This window comes from Micromonas pusilla (assembly GCF_000151265.4).
Source record: "Micromonas pusilla CCMP1545 genomic scaffold MICPUCscaffold_8, whole genome shotgun sequence".
Lineage (NCBI taxonomy): Eukaryota > Viridiplantae > Chlorophyta > Mamiellophyceae > Mamiellales > Mamiellaceae > Micromonas > Micromonas pusilla.
In genome coordinates, this window is record NW_003315889.1 from 647756 (window position 1) to 673789 (window position 26034).

General features: G+C 68.8%; 17 protein-coding genes across 17 annotated transcripts; 10 read left to right on the forward strand and 7 right to left on the reverse strand.

Annotated features, from left to right (window-relative positions):
- Window positions 1–107: 107 nt before the first annotated feature.
- MICPUCDRAFT_60159 (uncharacterized protein) lies at window positions 108–857 on the forward strand (the record flags this gene model as incomplete). Its single annotated transcript, XM_003060349.1, has 1 exon — window positions 108–857. The coding sequence occupies one exon, from the start codon at window positions 108–110 to the stop codon at window positions 855–857; it is 750 nt and encodes a 249-aa protein (XP_003060395.1).
- A 350-nt stretch (window positions 858–1207) lies between these two features.
- On the reverse strand, window positions 1208–2485 carry MICPUCDRAFT_18853 (uncharacterized protein; the record flags this gene model as incomplete). The annotated part of the gene is made up of 2 exons (XM_003060648.1): window positions 1208–1759; window positions 2003–2485. The coding sequence occupies 2 exons, from the start codon at window positions 2483–2485 to the stop codon at window positions 1208–1210; spliced, it is 1035 nt and encodes a 344-aa protein (XP_003060694.1).
- A 642-nt stretch (window positions 2486–3127) lies between these two features.
- MICPUCDRAFT_60161 (uncharacterized protein) lies at window positions 3128–3541 on the forward strand (the record flags this gene model as incomplete). Its single annotated transcript, XM_003060350.1, has 1 exon — window positions 3128–3541. The coding sequence occupies one exon, from the start codon at window positions 3128–3130 to the stop codon at window positions 3539–3541; it is 414 nt and encodes a 137-aa protein (XP_003060396.1).
- A 63-nt stretch (window positions 3542–3604) lies between these two features.
- MICPUCDRAFT_60162 (uncharacterized protein) lies at window positions 3605–5756 on the reverse strand (the record flags this gene model as incomplete). The annotated part of the gene is made up of 1 exon (XM_003060649.1): window positions 3605–5756. The coding sequence occupies one exon, from the start codon at window positions 5754–5756 to the stop codon at window positions 3747–3749; it is 2010 nt and encodes a 669-aa protein (XP_003060695.1). The 3' UTR covers window positions 3605–3746.
- A 145-nt stretch (window positions 5757–5901) lies between these two features.
- On the forward strand, window positions 5902–6880 carry MICPUCDRAFT_60163 (uncharacterized protein; the record flags this gene model as incomplete). The annotated part of the gene is made up of 2 exons (XM_003060351.1): window positions 5902–6446; window positions 6544–6880. The coding sequence occupies 2 exons, from the start codon at window positions 5902–5904 to the stop codon at window positions 6878–6880; spliced, it is 882 nt and encodes a 293-aa protein (XP_003060397.1).
- Window positions 6881–6936: 56 nt separating this feature from the next.
- MICPUCDRAFT_60164 (uncharacterized protein) lies at window positions 6937–7429 on the forward strand (the record flags this gene model as incomplete). Its single annotated transcript, XM_003060352.1, has 1 exon — window positions 6937–7429. Exon 1 carries the CDS (start codon window positions 7004–7006, stop codon window positions 7427–7429), a length of 426 nt encoding a protein of 141 aa, XP_003060398.1. The 5' UTR covers window positions 6937–7003.
- A 266-nt stretch (window positions 7430–7695) lies between these two features.
- Window positions 7696–8872, forward strand: MICPUCDRAFT_69100 (nucleosome assembly factor). The gene is made up of 3 exons (XM_003060353.1): window positions 7696–7750; window positions 7946–8232; window positions 8441–8872. Exons 1-3 carry the CDS (start codon window positions 7715–7717, stop codon window positions 8769–8771), a joined length of 654 nt encoding a protein of 217 aa, XP_003060399.1. The 5' UTR covers window positions 7696–7714; the 3' UTR covers window positions 8772–8872.
- Window positions 8873–8914: 42 nt separating this feature from the next.
- On the reverse strand, window positions 8915–10777 carry MICPUCDRAFT_34641 (glycoside hydrolase family 31 protein; the record flags this gene model as incomplete). Its single annotated transcript, XM_003060650.1, has 2 exons — window positions 8915–10276; window positions 10454–10777. 2 exons carry the CDS (start codon window positions 10775–10777, stop codon window positions 8915–8917), a joined length of 1686 nt encoding a protein of 561 aa, XP_003060696.1.
- Window positions 10778–13013: 2236 nt separating this feature from the next.
- MICPUCDRAFT_19398 (uncharacterized protein) lies at window positions 13014–14044 on the forward strand (the record flags this gene model as incomplete). Its single annotated transcript, XM_003060354.1, has 2 exons — window positions 13014–13184; window positions 13385–14044. 2 exons carry the CDS (start codon window positions 13014–13016, stop codon window positions 14042–14044), a joined length of 831 nt encoding a protein of 276 aa, XP_003060400.1.
- Window positions 14045–14133: 89 nt separating this feature from the next.
- On the reverse strand, window positions 14134–15793 carry MICPUCDRAFT_47918 (uncharacterized protein; the record flags this gene model as incomplete). The annotated part of the gene is made up of 3 exons (XM_003060651.1): window positions 14134–15203; window positions 15291–15557; window positions 15702–15793. The coding sequence occupies 3 exons, from the start codon at window positions 15791–15793 to the stop codon at window positions 14225–14227; spliced, it is 1338 nt and encodes a 445-aa protein (XP_003060697.1). The 3' UTR covers window positions 14134–14224.
- Window positions 15794–16176: 383 nt separating this feature from the next.
- Window positions 16177–17187, forward strand: MICPUCDRAFT_5676 (uncharacterized protein; the record flags this gene model as incomplete). Its single annotated transcript, XM_003060355.1, has 3 exons — window positions 16177–16323; window positions 16480–16920; window positions 17014–17187. Coding segments are annotated over 3 exons (762 nt in total), but the record flags the coding sequence as incomplete, so codon positions are not given.
- A 363-nt stretch (window positions 17188–17550) lies between these two features.
- MICPUCDRAFT_27983 (uncharacterized protein) lies at window positions 17551–18246 on the reverse strand (the record flags this gene model as incomplete). Its single annotated transcript, XM_003060652.1, has 2 exons — window positions 18046–18246; window positions 17551–17886 (listed from the first exon to the last, which is right to left on the reverse strand). Coding segments are annotated over exons 1-2 (519 nt in total), but the record flags the coding sequence as incomplete, so codon positions are not given.
- Window positions 18247–18772: 526 nt separating this feature from the next.
- MICPUCDRAFT_19341 (uncharacterized protein) lies at window positions 18773–19788 on the reverse strand (the record flags this gene model as incomplete). The annotated part of the gene is made up of 2 exons (XM_003060653.1): window positions 18773–19203; window positions 19485–19788. 2 exons carry the CDS (start codon window positions 19786–19788, stop codon window positions 18773–18775), a joined length of 735 nt encoding a protein of 244 aa, XP_003060699.1.
- A 676-nt stretch (window positions 19789–20464) lies between these two features.
- Window positions 20465–21226, forward strand: MICPUCDRAFT_60173 (uncharacterized protein; the record flags this gene model as incomplete). The annotated part of the gene is made up of 1 exon (XM_003060356.1): window positions 20465–21226. The coding sequence occupies one exon, from the start codon at window positions 20465–20467 to the stop codon at window positions 21224–21226; it is 762 nt and encodes a 253-aa protein (XP_003060402.1).
- A 120-nt stretch (window positions 21227–21346) lies between these two features.
- Window positions 21347–23033, forward strand: MICPUCDRAFT_60174 (uncharacterized protein; the record flags this gene model as incomplete). Its single annotated transcript, XM_003060357.1, has 2 exons — window positions 21347–21619; window positions 21792–23033. The coding sequence occupies 2 exons, from the start codon at window positions 21347–21349 to the stop codon at window positions 23031–23033; spliced, it is 1515 nt and encodes a 504-aa protein (XP_003060403.1).
- Window positions 23034–23124: 91 nt separating this feature from the next.
- On the reverse strand, window positions 23125–23514 carry MICPUCDRAFT_60175 (H+-or Na+-translocating f-type, v-type and A-type ATPase superfamily; the record flags this gene model as incomplete). The annotated part of the gene is made up of 1 exon (XM_003060654.1): window positions 23125–23514. One exon carries the CDS (start codon window positions 23512–23514, stop codon window positions 23125–23127), a length of 390 nt encoding a protein of 129 aa, XP_003060700.1.
- A 181-nt stretch (window positions 23515–23695) lies between these two features.
- On the forward strand, window positions 23696–24940 carry MICPUCDRAFT_60176 (uncharacterized protein; the record flags this gene model as incomplete). The annotated part of the gene is made up of 1 exon (XM_003060358.1): window positions 23696–24940. The coding sequence occupies one exon, from the start codon at window positions 23696–23698 to the stop codon at window positions 24938–24940; it is 1245 nt and encodes a 414-aa protein (XP_003060404.1).
- Between the last annotated feature and the right edge of the window lie 1094 nt (window positions 24941–26034).

Consider the following 26034-nt stretch of genomic DNA (forward strand, 5'->3'; position numbering starts at 1 on the left):
GCGACTCGAAAACGACGGTTTAAAGCGCTCGACTTCGGATCGCGGTCGGTCAAACAGTGTTGATGACAGAACTGTGGAACTTCCATCAACCATCAGAATCGGTGGCGATGGCGACGACGCGCGCGCTCGTCCCGCGCGGCCTTCCCCGGCCGCCCCCCCGGACGCGCGCGCGCCGGCGCGTCCCCGCGCTCCGACGCGCGGCGCCGCGCGACGCGTGCGCCCCGGAGGAGCCGCACCTCGAGGACGTCCTCTCGAGCAGCGGACGCACGACGGACATGGCGCGATCGCTGTGGGCCGCCGCGCTCCGCGTCGGCGACGTCGCGATCGACGCGACCGCGGGGAACGGCCACGACACCGTCGCGCTCGCGCGCCTCGTCGCGCGCGACGACGCCGACGCCGCCGGTCGCGTCGTCGCGTACGACGTGCAGGCGTCCGCGGTCGCGTCCGCGCGCGCGAGGGTGACGCGCGAGCTGCCGCCCGCGACGGCCGCGCGCGTGGAGCTGAGGCACGCGTCGCACGACACGATGGCCGCGGATGTTCCGACGCCCGATAGCGTCGGCGTCGTGTGCTTCAACCTTGGGTACCTCCCGGGCGCGGACAGCGACAAGAGCGTGACGACGACGACGGACGCGACCGTGCGCGCGGTGACGACCGCGACGGGATTGCTGAGAGAGGGGGGCGTCGTGACGGTCGTCGCGTACGTCGGGCACGACGGCGGCGCGGAGGAAACGGCCGCGGTGTTGGCGTTTTGTGCGACCCTCGATCCGAAACGGTTCGTCGTGAGTCATCACGTGGTGTTGAACCGGAAGAACAGCCCGCAGCTCGTCGCGGTGCATCGAAGGATGAACCGCGGGTGACGAGGGCGGGAGGAAGAGGATTCGGTCGCGGTGCGTCGGCTCGACCCCGCCCCCGCGCGCGTGCGATGACGAGAGCCGCGCTCGAACTTCGAGCGCAGAACCGAACACCGCGAGGTGGTCGTGAGCGAGATAAACAACCTCCTACTCATTCCGAGCACGCGTTTCTTCCTTCTTTCCTTTCCTTTCCTTTCTCTCTCGGTCGGTTTCGTCCCGCGACGACGAAACGTCTCCCGCTCATCGCTTTCTTTTCACCGCCGCAGCGCAGGGGACGACGCAGAGTAGAGTAGAACGAACCTAGCTAGATAGTGGTAGTACAACACAACGCGCGCGCGCGCAGCACGACGTCGACGCTACGCGTACGACCCGCGCTCGCTCGGAAGCAGCGCCGCGGTCTCCTCGCCCTCGAGCGCCTCTCCCTCCTCCCCGCCGCCGCCGCCGCCGCCGCCGCCGTATCGCCGGCTCTGCGCGAGTACCGTCACGTCGAGCGCGACCGTCCCCAAACTCCCGAGCAGCCACGGCGCGGACGCGAGCACCCCCGCCCACGACGCCGCGCGCAGGAGTATCGCGACGCCGTACGTCACGTTCGCCGCGACCGCGGTGGCGAACATCGCCGCCGACAGCCCCTCGCACGACTTCCTCGCGCGGTTTTTGAGAATCTGAGACACCCTCGAGCCGAGATAAAACGCGGACGAGACGTACCCCGCGGCTCGCCCGATCGCGACCTCCCACTCCGGGTTCGTCGAGACGTCGCAGTACGGAAGCGACGACGGCGACGGCGGCGACGAGCGGTGGCGCGAGTGATCGCGCGAGCGGTGCGACGCCCACCGATTCGACCACGCGCCGTCGCGTCCGGCGAAGAAAAAAACGCCGACCACGACGACGACGCACGCCGCCGCCGCCGCCTTCGCGCCGCGGCCCGCGAGCCTCCCGCGCGGCTTGGCGTCGGCGTCGGCGCTCGCGCGCGCGCGGCCGTCGCGTCGTCGCGCCGCCGCCGCCGTCGTCGTCGTCGCGGCGGCGGCGGTTATCGAGTCCCACGCGTCCGCGGCGCCGCCGCCCTCCTCCTCCTCCTCCTCCTCCGCCGCCGCCGCCGCGGCCAAGAGCGACTCCTCGTCGTCCTCCGTCGCGTCCGCGAGATCCTTCCCCACCAGCGCCAGCGCGTCGCGGCGCGACAGCGCGTAGTACGCGTACTGCGCGATCATCCCCACGTCGACGCACACGAAGTAACACGCGGTGTACACCTGCGACGGGAGCTGGTCGCCCGCGAAGAGGCACCCGGAGAGATTCATGGCGTCGCCCGCGAGCCACTCCGCGAGAAAGTACGGCGAGAGCGACTCCGCGGACTTGAGGCGGTAGTTCCGAAGCATCTGCGGCAGCTGCGCGAAGAGCCAGCACGCGATGGAGACGAGGCCGAGGTAGAACCCGAGCTCGTCGGGGACGGTGTACACGCAGTCCTTGAACGTCGCGCGGATCTGGAAGGAGGCGGGGCGAATGGAGGGGCGCGGAGGTAAGATTCGAACGACGCGAGAAGGCGAACGTCCGAGGAGTGCCGGGCGGCGCGCGCGCGCGGGCGGAGGGCGCACCCAGTCGACGCTGCCTTCCCCGCGGGAGCACTCGCACGTGAACGACATCCCGGCGCGACGGACGCGCCGGTCCTAGCTAGAACCCGGACGCGAGCCGCGCTCGGCGCGTCCGAGGAGTGCCGCGACGGAGGAATTTATTCCCCGCGAACGAGGACGCGACGCGACGCGACTATCCTAGCGACGAACGAACGCGAACGCGCGCGTCTGGTCCCGGGTCGCGTCGTCCCCAAAACCAGAGTACGAATCGAGAAGCGCCCCTCTCGCGTCGCGCGGGTCAGTCGCCGCCGCGAGAGGGCCGCGTCCCGAACCGGGACCGCCGAACCGCGCGCCGGAGAAGACCCGCGAACGAACGCGCGCATCGTCGCGCGAACGCTCGCGCGCGGATACGCCCCGCCCACTTGCACCACACGCCGCGGAGACCCGCGACGGAATCCGTCCGTAAGCGGATCGACCACCTCGCCGATCGATCGATCGATTTGATCCATCCCCTCGCGAGCCAGCTGTAGGGTGCGTTCTATACACTGGTTCCCATACGACCGCGTTGGCGATGTGAACGCCGATCCTTAAGGACTTTGCCCGGCGCGTCTCTCCGCCCATCCCTTGCGTTCAATCCCCGCTCTCGACGCCTTTCAACTCCACCTGACGCCTTTGAACACCACCCCGCCATCGCCTTGTATGGAACGACCCAGGATGCCGGCGACGTTCGCGACCGGGCAGGGCGAGGGCCCGAAGGACCCCGGTCCGTGGGCGGACAAGGTCTTGGAGGTCATGACGCTGCCGGTCCCGAAGAAGCCGTGCACGCTGTGCGAGTTTTGGTTCGCGGTCCCGTGCCTGACGGGCGTCGGGTCGTTCAAGTCCGTCCTCGCGAAGAAGGCGTCGTTCGGGGACAAGGCGGCGAGAGCGAAGCTGAACGACGAGCGCACGAGCGCGAGCCGGCTGTACAGCGGCGTCCCGCTGTGCTGCTTCTGCTCGCAGCTCGTCGTGCCGGACCCGGAGGAGGCGCGATCGCCGAAGAGCGCGAAGAAGGGCAAGAGGACGAGCGAACCCGAGGTGACGCCGAGCAAATTCCTCATGTCGTTCCTTAACAAAGACGTCGACGACTGACGACCGACGACTGACGACCGACGACCGACGACCGAGGACCGACGACCGACGACCGACCTACGTCGAGCTTAGCTCCGCGCGATCTCCGCGCTGTATGTATTGTAATCTAACCGGCACTAGCAGCCGCACGATGCGATGCGATCGATCGACGAGACGAAGCGATCCTGTACACCGCGATCGGGGATATGTCCGCGAACGCTTTGATTCAAGCCGCCGCGTCGTCCCCGTCGTTCCTCCCCGCGCCCCCGCCCCCACGCGCGGCGACAGCCTTGAGCGCGACGTAGTACTTGTCCTCGAAGTGGTCTCCGAGCGCGTCCGCGTTGACCAGCGACGTCAACGCGACGACCGCGTCCGAGGCGCTCTCCTCGTCCACGCCGAGGACGTTCCGCACGCCCATCGCCTCCGCGAGCTCGACGATCTTCGCGCCGACGGCGACGTCGGTCGTTCCGTTCTCCGCCGACGACGACGCTCGGACGTCGCCCGCGCCGACGAGCGCCTCGCCCGCGTTCGCCGGTATCCGCACGCCGTGGTCCACGTGCCTGTACCCCAGCAGCGCGGGAAGCGTCGGGACGAGGTCCGAGCCGTTGATGACGCGGATCGAGTCCGGGACGAGCGCGTTGAATCGCTTCACGAACGCGCGGTTCCCGACGCGCGGCGACCCGTAGTTGTACATCGTCGTCGTGCAGCGACGGCGCCTCGCGTTCACCGACTCCGCGAGCTCGTACGAGAACAACGTCGCGAGCGCGCCGCCCAAGCTGTGCCCGGTGACGAACACGTGCCACGCGGCGTCGTCGTCGTCGTCGTCGTCGTCGTAATCCGGCGACCGCGCGCGCATCACGTCGTCCACCGCGGCGAACACGCGCGCGCGGACGCTGTCGTACGCGGCGAGAAACCCGCCGTGGACCATCGGCTCCTCGGCGTCGATGTCGCCGCCGCTCTCGCCGCCGGTCAGCCGCTCCGGGTTGAACGACGACGGCGTCAAGTTCGCGTCCGTCAACACGTCCTTCGCGCTGCGCATCTCCGTCCCTCGGAACGACACGACGACCGTCTTGCTCTTGCTCGAGACGTTCCGCCACACCGCCGCCTGCGTGTCCGTGCGCGCGTTCTCGACGAACATTACCTTCTCGTACGCGCGCGGCGTCGCGTCCTCGCCGCGCACCCTGAGCGGGCGCGTCGTCGCGAGCGTCGCCCAGTCGCCGTCGGGTTTGATAGCCCACACGCCCGCCTCGCCGTCGCGTCGAGCGCGCGCGCGGCGCGCGGCGTCCACGCCGTCGGCGACGGCGCTGAGCCCCCCCGCGGCGAGCGCCGCCACCCCCGCCCCCGCGTCGTCGCCGCCGCCGATCGATCTCGACGCGCGCTTCAACCCGCGCGTCACGAGCGTCGCCGCGGGGGGCTTGAACGGGAGAAACTTCAACTTCATCGCGAGCTCGCCGCCGCCGCCGACGCCGCCGTCGCCCCCGGGCAGCGGCACCGTGATCTCTCTGCCGCCCGACGTCATCAGCCGCCGCGCGAGGTCGACGACATCCACCTCCCCACCTCTCCCCGTCACCGCGTCCAAGACCGCGGTCGCCGCGTCGTCCACGAGGTGGTCGATCGGCACGCGCGCGATCCCGATGAGGTCGTCCGCTTTGCCGAAATCCTCGTCCAACACGCGGCACGTCAGCGTCCGCGCGGACGGCGAGGCGTCGGCGTCGCGTCGGACGAACAGGCGCGCGACGGCGTCGTCGCGCTCACCGTTCCACCGCGGCGCGCGCGTCCGCGTCTTCGTCTTCGTCCGGTGCGACGACGCGCCGAGCGCGAGAACGACGTACGGGTCCGACGACGCGCCGACGAGGACGTCCGTCTTGGGCAGACCGTCGCATCGGACGACGGTCGCCTCGAGCACGCCCGCGAAGACCTCGCGGACGAAGTCGCTGAGGTAGGCGGTGCTGCCTCCGCGGACGTCGCGGTCGACGAGGCCGCCCTCCGGGGAGAGGTACGACTCGAACGCGAAGCCGGCGAGGAGGATGGACGTGTCGAGGTCGAAGTGCGGAGGCGTCGGGATCTGAGCGGTCGCCGCGGCGTCGTTCGACGACGACGACGACGACGACGACGACGACGACGCGCGCGGGACGACGGCGGCGACGGCGTTCCGAGATCTCGTCGTCCTCGCGCGTCCTCGCGAGGAGGAGGCCGACGCGGTCGCTCGCGCCGTCGCGAGCGACGCGGACGCCATGGCGCCGACGTTTGATGACACTTGGCACTCTCGGAGCGCGTTCACGTCTTGACTGAGAAGATAGGCCCGGCGTCGCGTCGCGTCGCCGCGCGCCGCACTTCGGAGGGCGCGCCGCTCGCCGCCCGCGCGTCGGCGAACGATCGCCATGGCCCTCGCGTCCCGCGCGCGCGGTATCCCCACCGCGTCGCGCGCGTCGCGCCGGCTCGGACGCGACGCCGCGACGACGCCGCGCGCGAGAACGACGACGCCGAGAAATTCGAGAAGATCGAATCGGAGATCGAGTCTCGTCGCCGTCCGCGCGCTCGCCGACGACGACGACCTCGAGCCAAAGCCTCGCGAGTACACCGGCGAACTCCGCGCGAACGCGCCGCTCGTCGCGGAGCGCGTCGTCGAGCTCCCCGCGATGCTCTTCCCCGCCGCGGAGGTGCTCCTCCCCGGGTCGGCGCAGACGCTCCACCTCTACGAAGCGCGCTTCCTCGCGCTCCTCGATCACGCGCGCAATCGCACCGGCGGCGCGTTCGCGCACGTGACGTTCGCGCCCGACGACGAGGACGACGTCGACGGCGGGACGCGGCTGTGCACGATCGCGACGCTGTGTCGGATCGAGGACGTGGAGAAGGACGAGACGAGCGGCGTCGGCGCGGTCGTCACCGTCATCGGCGAGAGTAGGCTCGAGCTCCGCGACGTCAGGTGCGTTCCTATTTTTCACCCACCGCTCGGTTTCAACACTTGATCGCGTCCCCTTTCAACTGACCGGTGAACTATTTTTGTATGGAATCGCCCTCAGAAACGACCCGGCGGATTCGACGCCGTACCTCGTCGGCGTCTTCGCGCCCGTGCCGGTGATGCAGCCCGACGGTAGCAGCGCGTATTTGCCGTCGGAGGAGGAGATGGACGAGGTGGCGGACCTCACGGAGTACATCGACACCGCGGTGGGCGACGTCGTCGCGCTCGCGGACGCGCTCTTGGAAGGCGAAGGCGCGTCCCAGTCAGTCCTCGTCGCACCGGTTTCCATACGACCGCGTTGGCGTTGTGAACTTCATTCCTTAAGGACTTTCTCTCCCGGCGTTCGTTCCTCTCCACCCACCCCTCGCTGCGCCGCGACGCCTCACGAATCCGCCTGACGCCTTTCGTTTATTCCACCCCCGCGTCGCCTCGAAGACGCCGCCGACGCGTGGAGCGACGTCGACGCCGCCGCCGCGAGCGTCCGGTGGGGACACGCGGAGGTCGGCAACCTTCGACGCGCGATGGCGTGGGTGGAAGCGCCGTACATCACGCTGGACGACATCCCGGACCTGAGGAACGGCGACGCGCCGTTAGCGATGGAAGACGCGGACTGGCTGCGGCCGATGCTCGACGAGACCGTGCGTCACTCCGAGCTGCAAGTCGCGGAGAGGCTGTCGTTCGCGTGCCTGCAGATCGCGCCCGCGTCCGGGGAGGCGGACCTCGTGAAGCTCGCCAACTGCCGCGCGATCGCGATGAGCACGTCGCACGGGCTGATGGACCGGCTGAAGCTCGGGCAGATCGTGTTGGACGAGCAGCGGAACGCGTTGCGGGCCAAGGTGGCGCTGAAGGGGGCGTTTTCTTCCTCCTCTTCCGGCGGCGGCGGGGGAGCGGAAGGGGACGGGGAAGGGGACGGCGGGGCGGGGGCCGCGTCGAGCGGCGCGCCGTAGCCGAGGAGCACGTGTTGTGTATAGATGCGCGCGAGTTGTCGTCGTCGTCGTCGTCGTCGTCGTCCACCGCGTCGAGTCGATGGCGGAGGAGACGTCGCGACCGCGCGTCCCGGACGCCTTCCCTCCCCGGCCCATACCCTTCCGTTGAAATCGCGGCCGCGGAAAATCGCCGCTCGACGAACTTCGTCCCGTCTGTTTCTTTTTGAAAAGGCGATCTCCCCCGTCGCGCCGCGACGTCGCGCGTCATAGATCTCGTGCGGGCTCTTAAAGACCGCGCGCGCGAAGATGAGCGCGATCAACGTGACGCAAGTCTCCGTCCTGGTGCGTCATCGTTCGCGCTCGCGCGTCGCGTTCGTCCCGCGCGCGTCCTCGCCCCGCGCGTCGTCGCGCGGTCGCCTCCTCGCCGTCCTCGCTTGGCGCTCAAATCTTGAAGACCGCGTCCTCCGATCGCCCCTTCTGACCGTCGTCCCCCCCCCGCGCCCTCCCCGCCGCGCTCGCGTCCGTCCATCCTCGCAGGACAACCCCGCGTTCTTCCTCGCGCCGCTGAAGTTCGAGATCCAGTACGAGTGCCTCCAGCCCCTGCAGAAAGACCTCGAGTGGAAGCTGACGTACGTGGGATCCGCAGAGTCGGACGCGCACGACCAGGAGCTCGACGTCGTCCTCGTCGGGCCCGTCGCGGTCGGGTCGTACAAGTTCGTGTTCCAGGCGGACCCGCCGGACCACAATAAGATTCCCGCGTCGGATCTCCTCGGCGTCACCGTGCTGCTGCTCACGTGCGCGTACGACGGCGTGGAGTTCATCAGGCGCGTTCTGATTCATTCACACTGGTCCCCATACGACCCCATCCGCGCGGTGAACGCCGTTCCTTAAGGACGTTTCTTCCCGTCGTTTCTCTCCGCCCAGGGTCCCTCGCTTTCAATCCCGACACACCTCGACGCCTTTCAACTCCGCTTCTGACGCCTTTCAACTCCACCCCACGTACGTCGCTTCGTACGGACCCTCGACCCTCAGAGTCGGGTACTACGTCAACAACGAGTACGCGGACGAGGAGCTGAAGGAGAACCCGCCGGAGAACCCGCACGGGCGGTTAGATCGCGTGGTTCGGAACATCCTGGAGGAGAAGCCCAGGGTGACGAGGTTCCCGTGCGAGTTCGACACGCCGTCGATACCGACGGCGGCGAGCATGGACGACTACGATGAGATGGAGAACATGAACCCGGGAGGCGCCAAGGCGGGAGAGTTCGGCGTCGGCGGCGAAGGCGCGACGACGACGCACTCGATGGACGCGCACGGCGGGTTCGCCGCGGGGCACGGTCTGAGCGAGTACGGGCACGCGCAGTGAGAGCGGCGAGCGATCGACGAGACGATTTCGTTTACTGTAGAGCGCGCGCGCGTCACCTCGCGATGACGCGCCGTCGCGTCGCGTTGTATTAAAAGACAACCAAAAGAATATTAGACAAAAAAAAGAATTGGTACAGTCAGGTATTACTTCGATCTCCTGCGTCGTCCGCTGAGCGCGTGCGCGTCGCTCCCGCGCCGGACGAAACACGGCAGCTTCGACAGCGGCGCGGCCATCTCCACGATCCACCTCCCCCCCGCGAACACCTCCCCGTGGATGTCCCCCGCCTCCACCCACTCCCCCGCGGTGAGGTACACGTTCCGCGTCGTCGCGCCCTTGGTCACCACCGGCGCGACGATGAGATCGTCGCCGATGGCGAACTGATCGTCGATACGATACGTCTGCGCGTCCGTCGGGTCTAGCCACCACATCGGGCGGCACATGGGGTTCAGCGTCGCGACCGCGTCGTGCGTCAGGTCGATGAGCGCCTCGACGACGTGCTCGCGGAGTTGGAGACACTCCGCGCACAACTCGGCGACGTCCGCGGAGACGTCCCACGGCGCGATGCTAAACTGCATCGCCGGCATGAGCGCGTTCGCTTGCGCCCATCGCACGAGCAGCTCGCGGTCGGGATGCCGTCCGAAGTACGCGTTCCCGCCGATCATGTCCGGGAGACAGAACGGGTAGCCCATGACCCCGGACGTGAGCAGCGTCGGGATGATGGAACGCAAGCCGTTGCCGACGCCCCACTCCGAGAAGCGATCGCCCATCCGCGTCAGGAGCGCTGTGCCCGTGGTGTGGTGCCCGGTTCGAACCTCCGCGAGGTCGAACTTCGCGGCGACGTTGTGCACCCACGCCCGCGTGTACTCCGACGGGTGCGTCAGCGGCAGGTGCGTCTCGAACTTTCGAGGGAGGAAGCACGGCTCGCCGGCGTCGAACTTGAAGCCGTCGACGCCGTGCCTGTCCTGGAGCGACCGCAACCGCGACACGAACCAGTCCACGGCGTCCGGGTTCGTGACGTCGAGCGCGACGACCGGCGGGGCGTTCCACCACTTGAAGAACCCGGGCTTTAGCCCGTTCACGACGTCGAACGGGTGGTGCGGGTGCGCGCTGTCGACGAAGTACCCGGCGGCGGATCCCTCGCGGTACGCCTCCGTGTCTTCTTCGATGAACGGCATCACCCACAGCGTGACCTTAAACCCCATCGCGTGGAGTTCATCCACCATGCGCTTCGGGTCGGGGAACTTCACCGGGTCGAAGTCGAGCTCGCCGTACCCGACCTGCCACTTGTCGTCGATCTCCATGACGCTGCCGGGGAGCTTGTTCTCTAAAATCTCGCGCGCGAACTCGAGCGTCTTTCTCTGATCCACGTGCTGCTTATACCTCGCCCACGTCGTCCATATCGGCGCTCGGATCACCTCCGCGGGCGGAGGACCGGAAGGTCGCGGCAGCGTCCCGAGCGCCGCCTCCGCGGCCGCTCTCACGTCGGACAGCGCGCACATGCCAACCTTCATGGACAGCCACGTCCCCTCCGGATTAAACGCGCAGTCGACGCCCTCTTCTTGCGACGCAAACGCCGACTCCCAGCCGATCATCGGGTGGTCCATCTGGAAGCACCCCTGGCCTTTGCAGAAGCCGCCTCTGGCCTGCAGTCGCAGCATGCCGTCGCCCTCGCGGTCGATGACGCTGAACGGCAGCGTCACCCTGGTCGCGTTTTGAATCCCGACGCCGAACGACCGGTTGGAGACGAGCTTATCCCACAGCGTGCTCTGCGGCGCGTTCAAGCCGACGTGCAAGTACGGCGTGTCCGGGTCGCACAGCACCGCGAGTCCGCCGCTCGTGACCCAGTGCGTTGAAACCAGCGTGTTGATCCCGTTCGGGCCGTTATCGAACGGGTAGTGCGGTCCCACCTCCCAGCACCCGAGATTCAGCGGCCAGTGCTGCTTCATGAGATGCCCCCCGCCGAACCAGTCGCCGGCGTCGGCGACGTCCACCTTGACCTCCGCCATCGCGTTCGACGCGTCCACGACCGCGTCCGGGTTCACCGCGAAGTCGATCACGAACCCGTCCGTGAGCGTCTCGTTCCACGGCGCGAGGTTCCGTCGCGCCTCCCTCGCCGTCGCCGCCGCGCTCTCCACCCGCAGCTTCGCCACCGATCCCCATCGAATCTCCGTCGCCACGACGAAGCCGTCGTCGTCGAGAACCCGCGCGCTGACGACGCCGCCGTGCGCGTGCGCCTCCGCGGGGAGGTGCACGTGCGACCGCGCGACGAGCTCGTTCGCCTCGCTCGCGCCGGTGGCGGGATTTCGCCGCCGAAGCGTGATTCTTCCATCCGTCGTCGCCTCCATCGTCGCGGCGCCTGCGTGGGTGAAGCGATCGGTCAGTCGAACGTCTCACCGGTCAAACGTTGAAAGGGAAGCGCGGGTGAAGAGTGACGACGGGAAAAGTCCTTAAGGATCGGCGTGCACCACGCGAACGGGGTCGTATGGGAAGCAGTCTCACCCGCGCGGAGGCTGACGACGTCGTGCGCCGCCGCGCCGGACATCCCTCGCTTCTTTCGAACGCCCATCGTGTTCGCGTTCGGCGCGTGGAGGTGCTCCGCGTCTCGGAGTTTCGGGTACAGCGGCGTGTCGTGCGGCGGCGGCTCGGCGAGTTCGAGATCGTTTTCCATCGCGGCGACGACGGTGTTGTTATCCGAGGCTGTCCGCCTCGGCGCTTCCGTCACCGCGCTCGAGCGCGCCTCGACGCCTCCGCGCGTCGACGCGCCGCCGCCGGAGGACGCGCCGGTCTTCTTGAACGCGGCGTCGGCGGACGCGCTCGAGGAGGACGCGGCGGCGGCGGTGTTCGCCGGCCTCGCCGCCTTGATCGTCTGCGGCGTCCGGGTGGGACGCTGCTGCATTGACCCGCGGTGTTCGGGCGAGAACCCGCGCGCGGGGAACGCGTCCGGCGAGCGCGCTCCCGCGGACGCGCGGGGCGCGCGATGCGTTCCTCTCCCTCGTCGCGTCGGTCGCGACGCGCGCGTCGTCCGCGGCGGCGTCGCTCGCGCGCACGCGGCGGCGGTCGCCATCGTGATTCCTAGTTACCGTGCGGCGCGTCCCTCCGCAGCACCGTCGCGTCGCGAATAAAGTGCGGACGCAGGGATCTCGCCGCGCGTTCGCGGCGTCGCGCGCGCGATTCGCTCCGTTCGCGCGCTCTTTTTCCGCGCGACCGTCCGCTCGGACGCTTCCAAAGACACCGCGCCGGTCGTGTCGCGTCTCCGCGTCGCGCGCGTCCTCGCAGTGGCGCGCCTCGAACGCGCGGATGAGGTTAAATGCTGACGTTGCGCACACACATCTCGATTCTCGTCCGCGAGGTCGAATTCCCCGAATCGACATCGTCCGCGTGTCTTGAACCTGTGTCTTGATCCCGCGCGGAGCGCGCGCGGATGACGCAGACTGGGCCGCGTACGAAAACATCGCGAAAAAAACGTACTACGCGAAAAAACTACCCCCCGGCCTGATGATTTCCCGGTCACTCGTTCGCGCCTCTCGCGCCATTCCTCCGACGGTTGGGCACTACTGAAATGGGCGTCTTCAGGCGCAAGCCTCCGCCGCCGACGCCCCCGCCCGGGGCGATGGAGGCCATCGCGCGCGCGGCGAACAAGCTGTCCGACGCCGCCGCGATGAAGTACCGCGCGCTCGCCGCGATCGGCGCCGCGCGGTACGTCGCGTTCGTGGCGCCGCTTCGCGAGCGGATCCGAACGATGACGCCCTCGGAGCACGATCTCGCGGTGCTCCTCGTCTTCGCTCTGATCGCGCTCGTCGCGCAGTTCGCGGTCGTGATGTGCGTCAAGATCGTCCTCGCGGTCTGGAGGAAGATTCGAAGGAAGAGCGACGACGTCTCGCCCGGCGCGCAGGCGGCGGGGATGGCGTGGATGAACGCCGCGGGCGTGACGCACCCGGACGACGTGTGCGTGGCCCCTTCCGCGTTCGTTCGTTCAAATTAAATTCCTCGCGCGTCCGTCGTCCTCGACGTCCGCGCCCCCGCGCGCCGCCCCTCGCGCGCTCGCCGCTGACCTCACCCCGCCGACGATCTCTCTCTCCCGCCGACTTCGACAGCGAGGAGGACACCGGACGGACGCCGCTGAAGACCCCGGGCGCGAAGGCGCGATCGCTCGCCCCGGAGACGCCCGGCGACTTTCTCGAGGACGACGACGTCAATCCGTTCTCGCCGCGCGCGCGCAAGTCGCCGAGCGACTACGACGGCATGACCGAGCTCGAGCTCCAGAAGCTGCGCGAGTTCCGCGGCGCGCTGAAGCGAGCGAGCGAAGAGAACCCGGAGCTGCTCGCGACGCCCGCGCTGCGTCGGTTCGTGAACGACGCGTGCTTGGCGCGGTATCTCCGCGCGAGGAACTGGAAGGTGAAGAAGGCGCTCAAGGTGCGCTCTATTCTTTCCATCTGTGACACACACTGGTTCCCGTGCGACCGCGTCGGCGCGGCGCACGCGGTTCCTTAAGGACATGGACATTTCCACCCGGCGTCGTCTCTCTCCGCCCGCCCCTCGCTCACGATCCCGACGCGCCTCGACGCCTTTCGACGCCGACTGACGCGCGGAACGCCCCCATCTACGTATAACAGATGCTGACCCATACGCTCAAGTGGCGCGCGCGGACGCGGCCGGACTCCATCACGTGGCGGGACGTCGCGAAGGAAGGAAGCACGGGGAAGCAGTACGTCCCGGGCGTGGACGTCAAGGGGCGGAACGTTCTCGTCATGCGTCCCGGGCGGGAGAACAGCAAGGAACACGCGGGGAACATTCGATTCTTGGTGTACATGCTCGAGAAAGCGACGTGGAGGGAGGACGCGCCGGAGCACCCGCCGCTCGGGCAGGCCGCGGACCACTCCTCGGAGAAGCTCGTCATCTTGATCGACTTCTCCGGGTGGACGCTCAGCACGGCGCCGCCGATGAAGACGTCGAAGGAGACGTTGTCCATCTTGCAAGATCACTTCCCCGAGCGTCTCGCCGTCGCCGTGTGCTACAACCCGCCGTGGATCTTCGCGGTGTTCTGGAAAGCCATCTCGCCGTTCATCGACCCGGTGACGTACCGCAAGATTCGGTTCGTGAACCCGAAGCGCGAGAAGGAGATGAAGCGGATGGGCGCGATGTTCGACATGAAGAACGTCATCGAGAGCGACATGGGAGGAGAGGTTGATCCGACGTTCGACCTCGCCAAGTTCGCCGCGGAGAACAACGCGCTGGACGCGCGGAGGAAGGAGGTCATGGCGCTGTGCGAGTGAGTGAAACGCGCACACACGGGGGGTACGACGCGGTTAAGCGATTAAGGTTAACGTAACGTAACGCTGATCTATTCCTGAGAGGTACACGTACTGTATGATAGACTATCTACTGTACACGTAGGGCTATCTATTGGATGACTAAATAAGGTTGCCGCGGTTTCGGTTTCGGCTGTCCGCTCGTCACGCGGGCCGGAGCGTCACCGGCCCCGTCCGCTTCGCTCTGTAGTCGCCGATCTTCCCCTTGTCCCTCGCGCGCCCGACGCCGCCGCCGTGCTGCTTGTACAGACTCACCGGGACGCACCGAAGGTCGAAGCTCACCCTCGTCTTCCCGGTGTCGTTGGGCCGCGTGAAGTGCCTCGCGTCGTGCCCGTTGAAACGCAGAAAACTCCCGTGCTTCATCTCCACCGGCGCGAAGTCGCCGACGTCCGGCGCGGACTCGATCCACAGCGTGTTGTTCCCCCACACGTCCGTGATCGGGACCCAGAAGTTGATCTCGCACGGCTGATGCCGCGGGTAGTCGCCGTCGCGGTGCATCAGAATCGTCGGCGCGCGCGACGGCATCGCGCACCGCAGCGTCGGCGGGCACTGATACACGACGCCCTCCGCGTCGCCGCACAGCGGCGCGATCTCGCGCTTCACGAACCGCTCGTACGTCTCCTCGAATTCGCGCCACGCGGAGTGCTCCGCGAGTCTCGCGAAGGCGCGGCGCTCCTCGCCCGGCCGAATCGCTAACCGCCATTCTCGCGGAAGCTTACGTCCCGCGTGTCGGTACGAGTGCGCGAGCTTGACGAACGTCGGCGGCGTCTCCGGGAGCTCCGTCAGCTCGTGCATCGCGTCGATCGCGCGGTGGTTCGCGGCGCCCCACGCCTCGGTGCGAAACAGCGCGGCGAATATCTCCGGCCATCGGTACGCGGAGACGTCGAACGACGGGCGCGCCTCGGCGCGACATCGCTCGAGCCACTCTGGGATCTCCGCCTCCGCGCGCGGCGGCGCGGACGGCGACGCCGGCGCGTCCGCGGCGTCGTCCGCGCGCTCGCGGCGCGTCCGCGGCGCGTCCGCGGCGTCGCCCGCGGCGTCGCGAGGCATCGAGGAGGGGGAGTCGCGGCGGCCGGGGCGTCGGCGGAAGTGGCGGGAGGACGAGGAGGATGCGTCGGATGGTCTCTCGGATCGATCGATCGATGATAGGTTTCTCATCACAGTACAACACCACAACGCCTACAGGCGCAACAGCTGTCGCGCCGCTCACTTGTTCACGATGTTCTTGATGAACAAGTCGGAACCGATCACGAGCGACAGCACCGCGGTGCAGATCGCGAGCGAGCCGCCGACGAGCGCGTACAGCGCGGTCTCCTCGTCGATGACGCCCGTGCCGTCGAACTCCGCGACCTGGAACAGAACGTCGTTCGCCATCGCGCTCCCGGCGGCGAGCGCGGACGCGGACGTCACGCCCGCGGCGAGCGTGAGGCCGCGCTTGACGTCCTTCGTGACGACCGCGGGCGCCTCGGGGGTGGCCCTGCGGACGCGACCGGGGGGATCGGAGGGCGAGGTCGGTCGTCGAGCGGCGGGGGGGGGGCGTCGAGGCATCGCGCGCGGCGGGTGGGTTTTCGCGACGAGGGCGGCTCGCGATTTCGATCGAACGATCGACGCGGATACGCACTTGGCGGCGACGGCGACGTTGCGACGCGCGCGCGCGGCTTTCGCGACGCGGGGCGCGAGGGCGATGCCGGTGGTGAACGTGACGGCGGACATTTTGCTGCGTGCGCGTGGGTATGACGCCGGGAGCGGCGCGTTCCGGGTTCGCGACGCGCGGCGTTAAACTTATCCATCGATCGTCTGACTCACGCGCGGGGCGATTCCGAAACGAAAAAAGTTCATCGGTCGGTTGAAATGGAACGCGATCAAATGTTGAAACTAAGGCGTGGGTGAAATTCGCGCGCCGCGCCGGCCGGGCCGAACGCGAGCGCGAGTCGCGAGTCGGCGACTCGACGAGCGATTGAATTGAATCACACCGCGAGGGCGCGCGCGCGCGCGCGATGAAGCCGCCCTTCGGCGTCAACGTGCCCACCGCGGAAGGGCAAGCCGAAGACGACGTCGAGGTCGTCCCCGCGCCGTCGATCGCGGAGGTGGACGCGTGCAGGGTCGCGCGTTGGCGCGCCGTCCCTTCTCTCGACGCGAGCGCGTTCCGCGCGACGACGATCCCTCTCCCCTCCGAGTTCGTGGACTACCTCCTCGAGGACGGGCTGTCGCTGCCGGCCGGCAGCGAGGCGATGCCCGCGCGCGTGGACCCGGACGTCGGCGAGCGGCTCGAGAGCGCGTTCTCGCGCAGCGACGAGGAGGAGGAGGAGGAGGAGGACCACGACGAGGCGCGCGCCCGCCGCGACGCGCGCGCGATCGCGGCGGGCGCGGACGAGTCGTTCGCCGCCCTCCGCGCCAAGTTCGGCGCGCGCGACGACGACGACGACGACGACGACGCGTCCTCCTCCTCCTCCGCCTCCGGCGACGACGCCGTCGCCCCCGCGCGTTCGTTCCCGACTCTCGAGCGCGTCGTCCGCGACGCCGTCGACGCGCTCGGCGGCGCCGTCGCGCCCAAGCTGTCGTGGTCCGCCCCGAAGGACGCGACGTGGATGGCGACGACGTCCACGACGCGGTGCCTGAACCCGGGGGAGGTGTTTCTGCTGCTGAAGGCGTCCGACGCGGTCGCGCACGACCTCTCGGACGCGTACTCGCCGTGCCGCGACTTCGACGCCGACGACGCCGCGGGGCTCAGAGCGTCGCAGCTCGCGTCGCTGCGCGCGGATGCGACGCTGACGCTGACGCGGTGGCGGGACCTCTCCCCGAGCGGCGAATTTCGGTGCTTCGTCTGGCGCGGCGACCTCGTCGGCGCGTGCCAGCGCGACGTGAGCAACTTTTACCCGTTCCTCCCGGCGCTCGCGGAGGAATACGCGGAGCTCCTCGCGACGCACTGGCAGGACGTCGTGTGCGGGCACTTCCCGTCGCGCGATTACGTTTTCGACGTGTACGTGACGTCCAACCGGCGGGTGAAGATCATAGACTTCAACCCGTGGGGCGGCGGCACGCTCCCTTTGCTGTTCGAATGGCACGAGTTACAGCGGCGAGGTAGCGGCGAGGGCGGGTTCACGGACGACCTGGAGGTTCGCGTCGTGACGAGCCAGGGGCACATACGACCCGGGCTGCGTCTGGGGGTGCCGTTCGACATGGTGGATCGATCGCCGAGCGGCGCCATCGCCGCGTTCGCGGAGCGGCAGCAGAGAGAGAGAGAGAGAGAGGCGGCGGCGGCGGCGGCGCGGGAGGAAGCCGCGGCCGCGGTCGAGACGGCGGCTCCGGGGGGGGGAGACGACGACGAATGAATGAACAGCGCGCGCCCTCGGTAGGTTCTAGCAGCGAGGGCGCGTCGCGGTCGGTAGCGAGTTGTTGTTACATCGCGCGCGATGGGATAGAGTCCGTCCAGAGACGGCGGACGAGGATAGGATCCCTCACGCGGCCGCGGCCTCCGGCGGCGGCCCCGGCGTCGCCTCCACGGTGAGCAGCGTCCCGAACAGCGACGGCGCGGACGACGTCACGATCAACCCCGCGTCTTCGCATATCTTCCGCACGTCCTGGTTCCACGCGCACCCTTTCGCGAGCGACTTCACCGGCGCGGCCGTGAGGTCTTGATACCATCCCAACGCGCCGGGCGCTCTGGAGTGCTCCACGAGCAGCGCGACGCCGTCGGGTCGAAGCACTCTTCGCACCTCGCGCATCGCTCGCGACGGGTCCTCGAACACGCACAGAGAGAACGTGTCCACGACGCAGTCGAACGAGGCGTCGTCGAACGGCAGGGCCTCGACGTCGGCGATCATGAAACGCACGGGCGGTGGGCGTATCGGTTTCGACGACGGCGGCACCGGGAGGATCGGGACGCCGTCGGACGCGGCGGCGACCGCCGCCGCCGCCGCGGCTTCGCTCGCCAGCCGCGCGTCCCACTCTTCGCTCGTCTCGACCCGAAACGCATCACCCAGGTTCGTCATCGCGCGTTCCACCGCGAGCTCGAGCATCCCGTCGCTGATGTCCACCGCGGTCAAGGTCGTGATGTTCGCGGCGTCGTACCGCGGGAGGTTCAGACCGGTTCCGACGCCGAGCTCGAGGACGTCCCCGGACGCCCTCGAGAGGATCGACGCGCGCATCGATTCGATCCCGAGGAAGTCGTCGCTCGCGAGCGCGCCGCCGTCTAAGACGTCGTACGTCGACGCGTACGAGTCGTACTTCTCCGCGATGTCCTCCACGCTCGCGCGCGTCGCCGCGGTGGGGGGTACGAGCGCGAGCGCGGCGAGGAGCGCGTCGCGACGCGACGGGCGACGAGGACGACGGGCATCATCGATCTCGTCGTCGCGACCGCGCGCGCGACGAGACGCCGCGTCGTCGCCGTCGAAGCCGCCGCCGCCGCCGCGCGAGGACGCCGTCGCGCGCGGGGCGGGTCCGCGTCGGCGGTGGCGAGACCCCGCGCGAGGGATCGCGCGCGCGCGCGTCGCCGCGGCGGACATCGCCCTCGGCGCGCCGAGAGAGTGATGAGGCGCGCGCGAGATTATAAACTCATGAGTCAAAAAAAATCAACAATAAGATCACGAGTCGCGGGTCGAGGTTAACAGCAGTCCGTCTCGACTGCTGTTAACCTCGACCCTCGCTCGCTACGCGCGCGGCGTCGCCGCGACTTCCTTCGTCGCGCACCGTTCACGCGGCGGCGGCGAACTTTTTGCACTCCTTCTCGACGTCCGCCCAAATCTCAACCATCCCCCTGTTCGCGTCGATAGCGCTCACCACCTTCGAGTAGTGCTTCATCACCGGCACGGTCTGCGAGTGGTACGCGCGCAGACGCGACACGAGCGCCTCCTCCGTGTCGTCGCCGCGCTGCATCAGCGGCTCGTTCGTCTCGTCGTCCAACATCGTCGCCGTCGACGGCGTTTGATCGCCTAGGCTCTTCGGCGGGTTAAACTCGACGTGGTACGACCTCCCGGAGTTCTTGTGCACCCACCTCCCGCAGACGCGCTCGGTGAGGACGCCGTCCGGGACCTCCAGGGAGATGACGCGGTTCACCTTCTCCTGGTTCTGATGGAGCATCTCGTCGAGCATCTCCGCCTGCTTCACCGTCCTCGGGAAGCCGTCTGATGGGGATGGATGGATGGACGGATGACGGATGGGTCGGTTGGTTGGTTTTCGCGGGGATCGCGGGGATCGCGGGGATCGCGGGGAGGAGGGGGCCCACGAGGGCGTCGGGATCGGCGGCGCGCGGCGCGGAGGGAGAGAAATGGGATCGCCGGCGCGTCCGGGTCCGCGCGCGCGATCGATGTCGATCGTCGCACGGGGCGGGCGGCCCCCTTCGATCTGATCCGATCGGGGGTTGTCCGAACAGAACCTAAACGCGACGACGGCGAGCTCGACGCACCGAGGATGAAGCCGTTCTCGCAGTCGGCGTCCTTGATCCTCTCCTCGATGATGTCGACGACGATGTCGTCCGTCACGAGCGCGCCGGAGTCCATCGCGTCCTTCGCGAGCTTCCCCACCCTCGTCCCGGCCGCGACCGCGGCGCGAAGCATGTCCCCGGTGCTGAGCTGCGGCGTCTTCAGCAGGTTTACCATCTTCGGCGCGTGCGTGCCCTTCCCCGCCCCGGGAGGGCCGAAGAGGATGATGATCGTCCGCTTCTGGTCCGCCGCGGCGGTGTCCGCGGGTTGGGAGAGGCACGGGCCCATTTTTATGAACTGGAGTGGGGGGACGCGCGTCGATCGGTGTGGCGGCCGTCGCTCGCTCCGTCGCGGACCCGAACACTCGATCGCCGGTCGTACACGCGTCCGCCAGTCACCCGTCCGATCGAGTTAAAAATGTTGATCGCGTCAGTTGAAAGGGGACGCGATCAAATGTTGAAACCGAGGGACGGGTGAAAAACGTTCATCGTTCATCACCTGCCGACCACCACTTGCCGATCAGTCAATCGCTCGTCGCGCGCGGACGCCGCGCGCGACGGTCCCGCGTCTTCCCCGGCGCCGTCGCGGCGATGTCGATCTACATCGGTACGCGTCCCTCCACGCTCGCGCGCGCGTCGTCGTCGTCGTCGTCGTCGTCGTCGTCGTCGTCGTCGTCGTCGTCGCGCGCGTCTTCTCTCTCGCGTCGTCGTCGCGCCTCGGACCTCGCGCGCGTCGCGTCGATCGATGTCAACTCGCGACGCGCGCGCGCCCACGCGCGGCCGACCGACCAACCCTGAGATCCCGTCCCGTCCCCGCCGCGCGCGCCGCAGGCAACCTCCCGCCGTTCGTCGAGCACTCCCTCCTCGTGGACATCTTCAAGCCGTTCGGGGACTCGTGCGAGGTGCGCGCGTGCGAGGGCTTCGCGTTCGCGGAGTACGAGACGCAGCGAGAGGCGGACGACGCCATGGCGACGCTGACGCCGCAGCTCGCGAAGAACGGCGGCGCGCTCGGAGGCGTGAAGATGACGCTCGCGTGGGGGAAGCGAAGCATCATCGCGAAGTACGAGGAAGAGGTCGCGGAGCGGAAGCGAAAGGAGGCGGCGCGAAGGGAACGGAAGGAGAGGAGGAAGCGGCGACGGAGCGGCGGGGGCGGGAGCCGCGAGCGGCGGCGGACACGGCGGCGGAGTCGGAGTCGAAGTCGGCGCCGCAGCCGCAGCCGCAGCCGGAGCCGCACTCGGAGCCGGAGCCGCGGCCGGAGCCGGAGCCGCAGCCGCGGCCGGAGCCGGAGCCGCAGCCGCGGCGGGGAGCGCGACGGGGGGAAGGACGGCGACGGCGACGGCGGCGGCGACGGCGGCGGCGGAAGGCGTCGGAGTCGCAGCCGGAGCGAGTCGCGGTCGCGCGGAAGGAGCCGACGGAAACGGAAGTCGAAGCGTCGTCGCGAGAAGCGTCGAAAGCGTCGTCGTCGTCGGCGTTCGCGGTCGTCGTCGTCGTCGTCGTCGTCGAGCGGATCCTCGGAGTCGTCGTCGAGCGGATCCTCGGAGTCGTCTTCGCGGCGGCGGAGGAAGAAGAGACGGCGGCGGCGGTCGAGGTCGCGGTCGCGCGAACGGAAGCGCGAGAAGAGCGACGAGAAGGCGCGGTCGCGGTCGCGGTCGCGGTCGCGCGAACGGAAGCGCGAGAAGAGCGACGAGAAGGCGGAGGACGCGGCGGCGGCGAGACCAGACGAGTGAAAAAATCTAAGAGTCCGCCCGCGCCCGCCCGCGACGATGCAAGTTCACGGTCCACGAACGATGATTCTCGCACTCGTCGTCGGCGCGCGCCGCTGGCTCCGTCCCCCCGCGTCGAGGGCCATGGAGCTCCCGTACACGATATTCGCGCTCGGCGACGCGCACTTGCACCGGATACAGACGAGCGAGGGCAAGGTCCGTCGCCGCTCGCGCGTCGCGCTCGTCCTCCGCTCCCCGCTCGCGCGTCGCGCCCGATTTGGTCGTTCCGTCCGTCCGGAGCGAATCCTGACGCGCGCCGTCCGTCCCCTCCCCCTCGCGCCCCGCCGCGCGCAGATGTTCATCATGTCCGAGCTCGCGTCGCAGCTGTTCGACGAGGGCCCGATCAAGTTCGCGGCGGTGCGTCGTCGTCGTCCTCGTCCTCCTTTTCGTCCCCGTCCTCGTCCTCGCGCGCCGTCGCGTCGCCTAAAACGAGAAGAAGCCTCGCGAGCGAGCGAGCGATCGCGCGTCTCCCCCCTCCCTCACCCCACTCCCTCCCCTCCCCTCTCTCTCTCTCTCTCCACGCGCGCAGGACCTCCGCGCGGGCCGCTACGTCCGCACGCACACCGTCGACCCCGACGTCCTGCACACCTGCGCCGTCCTCGGCGCCCCCGACGAGCACCACGGCGGCGGCAAAGACGGCGTCACGCTCCTCCCGGCCGCATCCGTCGAGGAGATCCTCGTCGACCGCCGCCGACGCGACCTCGTGCAGCCGTTCAAGCTCATGATGCTCAAGATCGCGTCGCAGGAGGCGACGAAGCTCCTCGCGAGCGGCGACGAGCTCGACCTCGAGGCGGCGCTGCCCGTCGCGTTGGACGCGGTGGAGAGAGCGCAGGAAATCTTCAAGCCGAGCCCCGCGATCGAGCGCTTCCCGCACTACCTCCTCGCCGCGCGCGCTAACCTCGCGCTGCGCCGCGCGCGCGAGTGCGAGGACTTCCTCTCGCTCGCGTCGTGGCTCGTGTTGAAGCGCCCCGACGACGCGACGCACGAGATGCGCGGCGACTTGGCGCGGATGTTCGGGCAGCTGCGCAGCGCGCAGGGAGAGGGCGAGGAGGCGTTGAGGCGGTTCGCAGAAGACGTCTACTGGCGCGCGGAGGCGCACGGCCCGGAGGACCCGCGGACGACGAGCGGGTACTACGCGCTGTCGCGGCAGTTCGCGAAGAACGGCGACGACGCGCGCGCGCTGTCGTGCACGACGCCGATCGTGGACGCGTGGTACGACGCGTGCGTCTCAGGCGCGTTCTTCTTCGCACTGGTTCCCATACGAGCGCGTCGGCGTGGTGAACGCCGATCCTTAAGGACTTTTGCCGGCGTTTCTCTCCGCCCAGGGTCCCTCGCTTTCAATCCCGACACACCTCGACGCCTTTCAACTCCGCTTCTGACGCCTTTCAACTCCACCCCGACGTTCGCTCGTATGGAACGCACCTCAGCGGTGCTCGGCGCGAAACTCTCGGAGGCGCTTCGCGTCGTGCGCACTCCGCCCGCGAAGACGCTGCCGTTTCACCGCGCGGGTTTGCTCGAGATGATCGATATGCTCGAGGACGTGCTGGAGACGCGGCGCGCGGCGCTCGGGGACAGGGATCCGAGCTTGGGTGACTGCCGCGTCGCCGCCGGGTTGGCGTTGGTGAAGGCTGGGGGCGCGGAGGCGACGGCGAGGGCGCGGCTGCACTTTGAGGAGGCGCGCGTCGAGTACGACGAGGGCGAGCGCGAGCGGCTGGGGATACTGCGGAGGGCGGTCGAGCTCGTGGGCGAGTACCGGTCGCCGACGAAGTGATGAAGCGCGAAGACGTTACGTAGCGGGGGTCGTCGTCCGTCGTAGGAATATAGAGAAGATACGAGTAGAAGAACGAACGCTCTCGCTCTCGTCATCCTCTGAGTTCTTCGTCCTCGTCTCCTCGTCCCAGCGCGCGCTGCGCGCGCGATAAGACGGCGTCTCGCGTCGCGTCGTACGGCGCGTCCTTCGACGGGATCTCCAGCACCGCGGGGACGGTCGCGCCGGACGCGGCGCGCGCGTCGAGGAGCGGTCGCACGCGGTCGGCGACGTGCTGCGAGACGAGCACCACGGCGACGTCGCCACGCGCGACGAGCTCGTTAAACTTCTCTCGTATCGCCGCCTCGGTGGTGTCGTCGTCCACGACGAGGAAGTTCCGCCGCCGCCGCTCGTCGACGTCGCCGACGCCGGCGAGGACGAACCCGGTCACCGTGTCCTCGTCGCCGATGACGCCGACGAGCGCGCCGTCCGCTTCGAGCGTCATCGCGAGTGCGCGGCGTGGTGTGGCCGAGGCGACGGCGACTTTTCGTCGTGCCAACCGAGAAAAGTGCCAACTTCGAACTGGTTCACTGGGACGCGGACGCGGCGCGGCTGGGACAGGACGTCAACATCAGTTCCGCGCGCGCGCGATCTCTCCGTGAAGCCACGCGCGCCGGGTGGGTGCGATGACGCGCGAGAGCCTCGAGAACGTCTCGAGCCTCTCCCGGGCGCAGCTCGAGACCGTCGCGGAGATCGTCCTCGCCGGCGGCGTCTTCTCCATGCTCGGCTGCGTCGTCATCATCGCGGTGTTCCTTCACGCGTCGCACCTTCGAACGTCGTTCGCGTTCCAGCTCGTCTTCGGGCTCTCCATCGCGGAGTTCGGGAACGCGACGTGGCCGATGTTCTTCATGCCCGACGGGGACACCGCGGCGTGCACGACGCAGGCGCTCACGCTGCAGTTCTTCTCCTTCGCGTCCGTCCTGTGGACGTGCGCCATCGCGTACACGCTCAGCAACGCGCGAAAGAACGGAGGCGCGGTGGGCGCGTCGCTCATGATGTCATCAGAACAAAGAACAAACAGACCCTTTGACGTGAGGCGGTTCCACGCCGTGATATGGAGCGTCTCCGGCGCGCTCGCGACCGTGCCGTGGAGCGCGGGGGTCCTGGGTCCAGCCGGGGCGTGGTGCTGGATCGACGCGCGACGCGGAAGAACCGCGCAGGCGTTTCGACTGATGTGCTTCTACGTCCCGGTGTGGTGCGTCATAGCGTACGAGGTGCGCGTGTACGCGGCGCTGTACAAGCAGCTCAGCGCGATGACGCGGCTCGCGAGCGCGACGGCGACGATGCGCGAGGACGCGCGACGCGAGGCGGCGGCGCGAGGCGGAGGCGGCGATATGGAAGACAGCGGAAGCGACGACGACGACGACGAGGAAACCGGCGGCCCGCGCGGCGACGACGACGCCGCCACCGCGGCGACGCTCCGGAGGCTCCTCCGCCGCCTCGGCGCGTACCCGGTGATCCTAATATGCGCGTGGTTCTTTCCGACGTTGAACCGAGTCGTGAACATGTTCAAAGGCGGGGACACGACCGGGGACGTATACGCGCTGTATGTGTTGCAGGCGATTGGGATGAGCACGCAGGGCGTCGGGAACGTGATCGCGTACGGCATGTCCGCCGCGGTGAGGAAGCACGTCGCGGAGACGATGGCGAGGGCGTGCGGCGGCGGGTTAGGGTCCGGAGGGGACGCGCGCGCGGGGTTGAAGAGCGTGCGGAGGGAGCTGGAGCTCGGGAACCGCGGGAGCGGCGGCGGCGGCGGCGGGAGCGGCGGGAGCGGGGGGGGGGGAGACGGGGGGGCGGAGAGAGTCGCGAGTCCGGGACGCGAGGAGGGAGGGAAGGAGATCCTCCTGGAGATCGACCTGTCCGAGGAGTGACGCGCGGGCGGCGACGCGACGCGCTCGCGGTGTAGTCACGGCGTGATCGCATCTTTAGTAGTTGTACGTTCGTCGTCGATTTCGTCGTCGTCGATTTCGTCGTCGTCGTCGTCGTCGTTCCGCCACGCGGGCGCGTTCACTCCTGCGATTCGATCCCGAGCCACGCGAGGACGCTCCGCCGCGGCGTCGCCTTCTCACCGTTCCCGCCAGCGGCCGCCGGGGTATCGAACGACGGCCTCAGTCGCCGCCCCTCGAGCCGCGACGGGCCGCTGCCGAACGGCTTCTGACCCGCCCTCAACGCCGCGGGAGTCTTCTTCACCGAGGATCGGATTCCCAGCGTCTCGAACACGTTGGCGTAGAGAGGCATCTCCTCCTCGTCGTCGTCTTCCTCGTCGTCCGCCGCCGCGACGTCATCGAACGCGGCCATGTCCGCGTCTCGCGTCGTCGCCGCCGCCGTCCGCGCGGTCAACGTGATCGCGGCTTCTTTCAACGCCCTGTCGGACTCCTCCGATTCCTCCAGCTCCCTCGTCGCCTCCATGACCACGGCGGCGGCAGCCTCGCGCGCGCACTCCGCCGCCTGCGCCGCCTCGACGCGCGCTTTCAACGCGCTGCCCATGGGCGAGTCGAGCATCCTCAGCGTCGCCGCCGCGGCCAGTTCGAGGGGGGATTGCGGCGGCTCGTACGGCACGCTCTTCGCCGGCGCCGTCGCCTTCCTTCGTCGTCTCAGCCCGCCGCGCGCCGCGTCGTCGTCGACGTCGTCTGCGTCGACGAGCGCCGCGATCCCGCGCGGCGGCGCGCTCCTCGCCCCCGCGGGCGGCGTCTCCCGGGGCGTCTCCCGCGGCCTCTTTTTTCTCTCCGTGGAAAATCGCGCCTCGACCAACGCCGCGGCGAGCGGGTTCGGCGGAAGTGTCTGCACGGCGACGTCGCCGTCGTCGTCGTCGCCGCCGTCGTCCGTCGTCGTCGTCGCCGCCGCCGCCGCCACAGATTCTCTCGGCCGTCGTCTCTTCCTCTCCGTGGAGAACCGCGCCTCGACGATCGCCGCCGCGAGCGGGTTCGGCGGCAACGTCTGATCGATCGACGATCTTAACGTTTGC